The sequence below is a fragment of the Triticum aestivum genome, chromosome 7D, assembly GCF_018294505.1.
Source record: "Triticum aestivum cultivar Chinese Spring chromosome 7D, IWGSC CS RefSeq v2.1, whole genome shotgun sequence".
Lineage (NCBI taxonomy): Eukaryota > Viridiplantae > Streptophyta > Magnoliopsida > Poales > Poaceae > Triticum > Triticum aestivum.
This window is the reverse complement of record NC_057814.1, coordinates 81,960,807-81,970,625: the sequence shown is the minus strand read 5'-3', so window position 1 is coordinate 81,970,625 and position 9,819 is coordinate 81,960,807. Positions and strand designations below refer to the sequence as shown.

Here is a 9,819-nt window from a genome sequence, read left to right as displayed (position 1 = left end):
TTCTTTGATCAGGTTTGTAGAAAAGCTCTTAATATCACGTTACTGATCTTGTACTATAGCTGGTGATATTTGTTACTGGAAACTTTATAAGAGACCTTATAAAAAGGAAACGAGAGTATCAATTTTGACATATTTCACTTATTTACGTAAGTTTCCAGATTTAATTCACGATTTTTCCAACAAAAGCTCGCATCAATTTCGCACGATTTCAAACATATTGAGACAATTTTAATCATTTCTAAACAAGTTTCAATAATTAGTCGAATTATTTAAGAAAACATATTCTGATTGTGTTCAGTTGCTTTAGTCTTCTTTTAATGGATTTCAGTAGCATTCCACACACAATTCTCATAAACTTGATTTTTTTTGCGGGAAACATATAAACTTGATTAAAAAAACAGACATGTTAGAAAACCATCACAGTGCTGGTGCTGTGCTTGTGCCGCCGCTGAACAGGCCGCGCACGCCGACCAAGCTAAGCTTACGCCCACAGTGACGCCCGCCGTTTAGCCGACTTAAAACCGTGGCAGAATGACGCTCCTAGTTAAAATAGCACAAATGGGGAGGAAGGAAGCTGCTTGATTGACTGGTCTGAATCAGCAACGACTAGAGTATGGAGTAAGTTGGAGCTTGTGGAGTAAGCTGCTTGCTGAGCTTTGAGCTGCGTCGTGGGTGGTTGGCTGCCGCGGGAAGGCAACGTTGACGATCAACAACGCCGCCTCGGGTCAAGGGCGCCGGAACTGCGAGTTCACACAACCTTCTGGGCTCTTGGCAAGCAGCCAAGCGTTCTACAGTAGTGGAGTAATCCATTTTGGGTTGTGGGAAAGTATTCTAATGATCCATCACTGGCAAGTGAGCGATCATCCGTGACCGTGATCTAGTCCTGATCTCGTCGCCTCATGGGCCATAGGCTAATAGATATGTACCCAAAATGATATGATATGACGAACGAAGTGGCTCCATTTGGTCAGGCGGCGTGGTGAGGGGCGACGGTCGACCCTATAAATCCGTCCACCGGAGGCGTTGCTCATCATTCAACACTCTTGTAAAGCGCCATCACACTCACTTTGCAGAAATATTACTCGAGTACACGGTTAGCTCACGGTCGACCTTAGCTAAGTACTGCTCGAGTAGTACGATGCCAGGAGGAGATGAGCCAGTGTTGGGAGGTTGGGAGGCGTTTGCAGGTGCAGGCAGAGGGTTCGCGGGTAGGGTAGGCATGGGACGGAACGGTGGTGCTGCTGGGCGAGCGATCGGAGGTGGGGGAGGGAATGGTGTTGGAGCCAGGGGAGCTGCAGCCGTGGGTGCAGGCGTAGGAGGACAGTTCCAGTTCCAAGTAGGAGGGAACGGTGGCGGAGGCGGAGGAGCGTTTGTAGGCGCAGCAGCCGTACGACAGTTCCCGGTGGGCGGGTACGGCGGCGGAGCTAGGGCAGCGGCAGGCGGAGGAGCGTTTGTAGGCGCGGGCGGACGACAATTCCCGGTGGGCGGGTACGGTGGCGGAGCTAGGGCAGCGGCAGGCGGAGGAGCTTTTGTAGGCGCGGGCGGACGACAGTTCCCGGCGGGAGGAAACGGTGGTGGAGGCAGGGGAGCGTATGGAGGTGCCGCCGGAGGACCGATCCCAGCGGGATGGTTGTACGGTGGTGGAGTCCCGGGAGCTGCAGTCTTGGGAGAGTTTCGAGGGTTCAGAAGGAACGACGATGTTCTGTCAGATGATCTACCGTGGCATTATGAAAGGCCCGGAGAATTTTGGCGACGTCGGCTGCTGGAGTCCACCACTCAGGCGACGACTGGGTCTGGGACCGGCAGCAGACCAACCTCTACTACGACGAATTCACAATCTTTTTCTGCAGCTCAGGCGACGAATTCGCAATCTTTTTCTGCAGCTCAGGCGACGAATTCACAATCACAAACAAGGTTTGCTCACCATTTGACTTGACTCTCTACGATGCGATCTGCAGCCCCTCTCCTTCCTTTGAGGATCTGCATCTCTCTCTTTTCTTGTATTTTACACTTGGCGATATCTCACTGTGTTGTCTATTCGTTGACAGCGCGAATTATGACAGCATGCACCCCCATAGGCAGCTGGGATCCCAAACTTCACAATGGAGTCAACAGGCACAGCACCACCCCAGCCCACCTCCGCAGCAGCAGACACCACGGCGTCGACAACGGTCTGCTCATGCTCTGCCTTCTCTATTTTCTTTCTGAATGCTCTGCTGCATTTTACTTTTCTTGAGCGTTGTCTATAACTTTCTATCCTGGCATGCTGCGTGAAATGGTTGAACAGTGACAACCATGTCGTGAACCGGGAGCTAAATGTTGCGCGTGGCCGACGATAAGGACTAACACAGGAAAAGCAAACATGGCGCCAAGAGACTAAACAATTTGGGTTAAGTTATATTGTTATATGTATGTATCCGTGTGTATCTTTTTGATGCGACATTATGAGTAAATAATAACGCTCTTTATCACAAAAATATATATACCAGGTGGTGTGGGACAAATATTCCCTTGTTGTCTTGGTGATGTACGTAGAGAACCTTTAATTTATACACTTAGTTCGGCTTTTAATTAGTCTATACACTACTACCTGTAATGGTTTTATCAACTAGTAAATGAAAAAAAATGAGGGCAGCTCCAACCTCAAAGCTCTGATATATGTTTGAATTGTGGCGTCTGGACCGTTTTTATTAACTTTTGTAATCCAATGGGGACACCCTATCACTACAGGAAACAGGCACTTTGCCGTCGACGCCAGCTGACGGCTACATGTCCGGCTGAATAGGCTACGACAAAGGCTTCTTTGCCGTCAGCTGGCGGACGGCAAAGATGAAACTGTCTTTGCCGTCAGCCAGGTCCTGGACGGCACACGTGACAACGTCTGGCCGTTAGGGGGCTAACGGTGAGCTTTGCCGTCAGCTGGCGGACGGCAAAGACCATTGCACCTTTGCCGTCAGCCAGCGGACGGCAAAGTAACCAAATAGGACAACCCCCAGGCTGTACAGGGAGCTGCCACATGGCATCTTTGCCATCTGCTGGCGGATGGCAAATTTCTTTGCCATTCACCAGCGGGCGGCGAAGATCCTGTATAGCCCCTGTTTTTTCTTAAATTTATTCAATTTGAACACACAAGTTTCAACGCACAATTTCAAACACACAAATTTCAAAAAATACATATCCAACACACAAGTTTCATCATATATACATACATAACCAACACATAGTTCCATCCATACATATTACAAAAGTTTCACATTGTCCATCCAACACCGTTATCCATCCATCCATATAACAAGTTCCATCCATGCAAGTTCATCGATACAAAATAAAAGCAGAAAGGGAAAAGAAGCACTCCATCCATGCAAGTTCATCGATACAAAATAAAAGCAGAAAGGGAAAAGAAGCACTCCATCCATGCAAGCTTCCGTGAATTAAATGAGATCTACAAAATGGGAAACAAGAAAGTTAGAAGAAGAAGAAGAAAATGAAGAAGAAGAAGAAGACTGGAATAAGAAGTAAGCATACTTAGGTAAAATGGAGCTAACCTAGCTAATTATTGAAGGAAATATGCCCTAGAGGCAATAATAAAGTTATTATTTATTTCCTTATATCATGATAAATGTTTATTATTCATGCTAGAATTGTATTAACCGGAAACGTAATACTTGTGTGAATACATAGACAAACAGAGTGTCACTAGTATGCCTCTACTTGACTAGCTCGTTGATCAAAGATGGTTATATTTCCTAGCCATAGACATGAGTTGTCATTTGATTAAGGGGATCGCATCATTAGGAGAATGATGTGATTGACTTGACCCATTCCGTTAGCTTAGCACTCGATCATTTAGTATGTTGCTATTGCTTTCTTCATGACTTATACATGTTCCTATGACTATGAGATTATGCAACTCCCGTTTACCGGAGGAACACTTTGTGTGCTACCAAACGTGACAACGTAACTGGGTGATTATAAGGGTGCTCTACAGGTGTCTCCGAAGGCACTTGTTGGGCCGGCGTATTTCGAGATTAGGATTTGTCACTCCGATTGTCGGAGAGGTATCTCTGGGCCCACTCGGAAATGCACATCACTTAAGCCTTGCAAGCATTGCAACTAATGACTTAGTTGCGGGATGATGCATTACGGAACGAGTAAAGAGACCTATCGGTAACGAGATTGAACTAGGTATTGAGATACCGACGATCGAATCTCGGGCAAGTAACATACCGATGACAAAGGGAACAACGTATGTTGTTATGCAGTCTGACCGATAAAGATCTTCGTAGAATATGTGGGAGCCAATATGAGCATCCAGGTTCCGCTATTGGTTATTGACCGGAGACATGTCTCGGTCATGTCTACATAGTTCTCGAACCCGTAGGGTCCGCACGCTTAAATTTTCGATGACAGTTATATTATGAGTTTATGAGTTTTGATGTACCGAAGGTTGTTCGGAGTCCCGGATATGATCACGAACATGACGAGGAGTCTCGAAATGGTCGAGACATGAAGATTGATATATTGGAAGCCTATATTTGGATATCAGAAGTGTTCCGGGTGAAATCGGATTTTACCGGAGTACCGGAGGGGTTACCGGAACCCACCGGGGGCTTAATGGGCCATAGTGGGCCTTAGTGGAGAAGAGGAGAGGCGGCTAGGGCAGGGCCACGCGCCCCTCCCCCTCTAGTCCGAATAGGACAAGGAGAGGGGGCGGCGCCCCCCTTTTCCTTCCTCTCTCCCTCCTCTTTCCCCTCTTCTCCTAATCCAACAAGGAAGGGAGGGAGTCCTACTCCCGGTGGGAGTAGGACTCCTCTTGGCGTGCCTCCTCCCTGGCCGGCCGCCTCTCCCCCCTTGCTCCTTTATATACGGGGGCAGGGGGCACCCCAAAGACACAACAATTGATTTGATCTTTTAACCGTGTGCGGTGCCCCCCTCCACCATAGTCCACCTCGATAATACTGTAGCGGTGCTTAGGCGAAGCCCAGCGTCGGTAGAACATCATCATCGTCACCACGCCGTCGTGCTGACGAAACTCTCCCTCAACACTCGGCTGGATCGGAGTTCGAGGGACGTCATCGGGTTGAACGTGTGCTGAACTCGGAGGTGCCGTGCGTTCGGTACTTGTTCGGTCGGATCGTGAAGACGTACGACTACATCAACCGTGTTGTGCTAACGCTTCCGCTTTCGGTCTACGAGGGTACGTGGACAACACTCGCCCCTCTCGTTGCTATGCATCACCATGATCTTGCGTGTGCGTAGGATTTTTTTTGAAATTACTACGTTCCCCAACAGTGGCATCCGAGCTAGGTTTTAGGCGTAGATGTTATATGCACGAGTAGAACACAAGTGAGTTATGGGCGATATAAGCCATACTGCTTACCAGCATGTCATACTTTGGTTCGGCGGTATTGTTGGATGAAGCGGCCCGGGCCGACATTACGCGTACGCTTACGCGAGACTGGTTCTACCGACGTGCTTTGCACACAGGTGGCTGGCGGGTGTCAGTTTCTCCAACTTTAGTTGAACTGAGTGTGGCTACGCCCGGTCCTTGCGAAGGTTAAAACAACACCAACTTGACAAACTATCGTTGTGGTTTTGATGCGTAGGTAAGAACGGTTCTTGCTCAGCCCGTAGCAGCCACGTAAAACTTGCAACAACAAAGTAGAGGACGTCTAATTTGTTTTTGCAGGGCATGTTGTGATGTGATATGGTCAAAGCATGATGCTAAATTTTATTGTATGAGATGATCATGTTTTGTAACCGAGTTATCGGCAACTGGCAGGAGCCATATGGTTGTCGCTTTATTGTATGCAATGCAATCGCCCTGTAATGCTTTACTTTATCACTAAGCGGTAGCGATAGTCGTAGAAGCATAAGATTGGCGAGACGACAACGATGCTACGATGGAGATCAAGGTGTCGCGCCGGTGACGATGGTGATCATGACGGTGCTTCGGAGATGGAGATCACAAGCACAAGATGATGATGTCCATATCATATCACTTATATTGATTGCATGTGATGTTTATCTTTTATGCATCTTATCTTGCTTTGATTGACGGTAGCATTATAAGATGATCTCTCACTAAATTTCAAGATAAAAGTGTTCTCCCTAAGTATGCACCGTTGCCAAAGTTCGTCGTGCCTAGACACCACGTGATGATCGGGTGTGATAAGCTCTACGTCCATCTACAACGGGTGCAAGCCAGTTTTGCACACGCAGAATACTCAGGTTAAACTTGACGAGCCTAGTATATGCAGATATGGCATCGGAACACTGAGACCGAAAGGTCGAGCGTGAATCATATAGTAGATATGATCAACATAGTGATGTTCACCATTGAAAGCTGCTCCATTTCACGTGATGATCGGTTATGGTTTAGTTGATATGGATCACGTGATCACTTAGAGGATTAGAGGTGTTGGGGATCGTAGCAGAATTTTAAAATTTCCTACGCATCACCAAGATCCATCTATGGAGTATACTAGCAACGAGGGGAAAGGAGTGCATCTACATACCCTTGTAGATCGCGAGCAGAAGCGTTCCAATGAACGAGGTTGATGGAGTCGTACTCGCCGTGATCCAAATCACCGATGACCGAGTGCCGAACGGACGGCACCTCCGCGTTCAACACACGTACGGAGCATCGACGTTCTCCTCCTTCTTGATCCAGCAAGGGGGAAGGAGAGGTTGATGGAGATCCAGCAGCACGACGGCGTGGTGGTGGATGTAGTGGGGTCTCGGCAGGGCTTCGCCGAGCTTCTGCGAGAGGGAGAGGTGTTGCAGGGGAGGAGGGAGGCGCCCAAGGCTGTAATACTGCTGCCCTCCCTCCCCCCTTTATATAGGCCCCCTGGGAGGGGGGGGGGGCGCCGGCCAGGATCCCATCTGGATGGGGGGGCGGCGGCCAGGGGGGGATACTTGCCCCCCAAGGCAAGTGGGGCGCCCCCCCACCCTAGGGTTTCCAACCCTAGGCGCAGGGGGGAGGCCCATGGGGGGCGCCCCAGCCCACTAAGGTCTGGTTGCCCTCCCACTTCAGCACATGGGGCCCTCCGAGATAGGTGGCCCTACCCGGTGGACCCCCGGGACCCTTCCGGTGGTCCCGGTACAATACCGGTGACCCCCAAAACTTTCCCGGTGGCCGAAACTTGACTTCCTATATATAATTCTTCACCTCCGGACCATTCCGGAACTCCTCGTGACGTCCGGGATCTCATCCGGGACTCCGAACAACTTTCGGGTTTCCGCATACTCATATCTCTACAACCCTAGCGTCACCGAACCTTAAGTGTGTAGACCCTACGGGTTCGGGAGACATGCAGACATGACCGAGACGCCTCTCCGGTCAATAACCAACAGCGGGATCTGGATACCCATGTTGGCTCCCACATGTTCCACGATGATCTCATCGGATGAACCACGATGTCGAGGATTCAATCAATCCCGTATACAATTCCCTTTGTCAATCGGTATGTTACTTGCCCGAGATTCGATCGTCGGTATCCCAATACCTTGTTCAATCTCGTTACCGGCAAGTCTCTTTACTCGTACCGTAATGCATGATCCCGTGACTAACGCCTTAGTCACATTGAGCTCATTATGATGATGCATTACCGAGTGGGCCCAGAGATACCTCTCCGTCATACGGAGTGACAAATCCCAGTCTCGATCCGTGCCAACCCAACAGACACTTTCGGAGATACCCGTAGTGTACCTTTATAGTCACCCAGTTACGTTGTGACGTTTGGCACACCCAAAGTACTCCTACGGTATCCGGGAGTTGCACGATCTCATAGTCTAAGGAGAAGATACTTGACATTGGAAAAGCTCTAGCAAACGAACTACACGATCTTTGAGCTATGCTTAGGATTTGGTCTTGTCCATCACATCATTCTCCTAATGATGTGATCCCGTTATCAATGACATCCAATGTCCATAGTCAGGAAACCATGACTATCCGTTGATCAACGAGCTAGTCAACTAGAGGCTTACTAGGGACACGTTGTGGTCTATGTATTCACACATGTATTACGATTTCCGGATAACACAATTATAGCATGAACAATAGAAAATTACCATGAACAAAGAAATATAATAATAACCATTTATTATTGCCTCTAGGGCATATTTCCAACAAACTCCCACTTGCACTAGAGTCAATAATCTAGTTACATTGTGATGAATCGAACACCCATTGCGTCCTGGTGTTGATCATGTTTTGCTCTAGGGAGAGGTTTAGTCAACGGATCTGCTACATTCAGGTCCGTATGTACTTTACAAATATCTATGTCTCCATTTTGAACACTTCCACGAATGGAGTTGAAGCGACGCTTGATATGCCTGGTCTTCCTGTGAAACCTGGGCTCCTTCGCAAGGGCAATAGCTTCAGTGTTGTCACAGAAGAGAGTCATCGGGCCCGACGCATTGGGAATCACCCCTAGGTCGGTAATGAACTCCTTCATCCAGACTGCTTCCTGTGCTGCCTCCGAGGCTGCCATGTACTCCGCTTCACATGTAGATCCCGCCACGACGCTTTGCTTGCAACTGCACCAGCTTACTGCTCCTTCATTCAAAATATACACGTATCCGGTTTGTGACTTCGAGTCATCCAGATCTGTGTCGAAGCTAGCGTCGACGTAACCCTTTACGACGAGCTCTTCGTCACTTTCATAAACGAGAAACATATCCTTAGTCCTCTTTAGGTACTTCAGGATATTCTTGACCGCTGTCCAGTGTTCCATGCCGGGATTACTTTGGCACCTTCCTACCAAACTCACGGCACGGTTTACATCAGGTCTGGTACACAACATGGCATACATAATAGACCCTATGGCCGAGGCATAGGGGATGACACTCATCTTTTCTCTATCTTCTGCCGTGGTCAGGCATTGAGCCGTGCTCAATTGCACACCTTGCAATACAGGCAAGAACCCCTTCTTGGACTGATCCATATTGAACTTCTTCAATATCTTGTCAAGGTACGTACTCTGTGAAAGACCAATGAGGCGTCTTGATCTATCTCTATAGATCTTGATGCCTAATATATAAGTAGCTTCTCCAAGGTCCTTCATTGAAAAACACTTATTCAAATAGGCCTTTATACTTTCCAAGAATTCTATATCATTTCCCATTAATAGTATGTCATCCACATATAATATGAGAAATGCTACAGAGCTCCCACTCACTTTCTTGTAAACACAGGCTTCTCCATAAGTCTGTGTAAACCCAAACGCTTTGATCATCTCATCAAAGCGAATGTTCCAACTCCGAGATGCTTGCACCAGCCCATAGATTGAGCGCTGGAGCTTGCATACTTTGTTAGCATTCTTAGGATCGACAAAACCTTCCGGCTGCATCATATACAATTCTTCCTTAAGGAAGTCGTTAAGGAATGCCGTTTTGACGTCCATCTGCCATATCTCATAATCATAGTATGCGGCAATTGCTAACATGATTCGGACGGACTTCAGCTTCTCTACGGGTGGGAAAGTCTCATCGTAGTCAACCCCTTGAACTTGTCGATAACCCTTAGTGACAAGTCGAGCCTTATAGATGGTCACATTACCATCCGCGTCTGTCTTCTTCTTAAAGATCCATTTGGTTTCTATGGCTCGCCGATCATCGGGCAAGTCAGTCAAAGTCCATACTTCGTTTTCATACATGGATCCTATCTCGGATTTCATGGCTTCTAGCCATTTGTCGGAATCCGGGCCCGCCATCGCTTCTTCATAGTTCGAAGGTTCACCGTTGTCTAACAACATGATTTCCAGGACAGGGTTGCCGTACCACTCTGGTGCGGAACGTGTCCTTGTGGACCTACGA

General features: G+C 48.1%; 1 protein-coding gene across 2 annotated transcripts; it reads left to right on the top strand.

Moving 5' to 3' along the window:
* The first annotated feature begins 1,116 nt into the window (after positions 1-1,116).
* Positions 1,117-2,655, top strand: LOC123163835 (glycine-rich cell wall structural protein 1). Of its 2 annotated transcripts, XM_044581217.1 has the most exons (3): positions 1,120-1,914; positions 2,049-2,171; positions 2,288-2,655. In XM_044581217.1, exons 1-3 carry the CDS (start codon positions 1,593-1,595, stop codon positions 2,302-2,304), a joined length of 462 nt encoding a protein of 153 aa, XP_044437152.1. In that variant the 5' UTR covers positions 1,120-1,592; the 3' UTR covers positions 2,305-2,655. The 2 variants fall into 2 exon arrangements, with proteins under 2 accessions (XP_044437151.1, XP_044437152.1); XM_044581216.1 differs by having other exon boundaries at positions 1,117-1,914; positions 2,049-2,655.
* Positions 2,656-9,819: the final 7,164 nt, after the last annotated feature.

Bases quoted from the DNA above. Each gene is read 5' to 3' on its own strand.
- LOC123163835 (XM_044581216.1), top strand. From the start codon at position 1,139: ATGCCAGGAGGAGATGAGCCAGTGTTGGGAGGTTGGGAGGCGTTTGCA. The intron at 1,915-2,048 runs GTTTGCTCACCA...ATTCGTTGACAG, and splicing joins AATTCACAATCACAAACAAG to CGCGAATTATGACAGCATGC.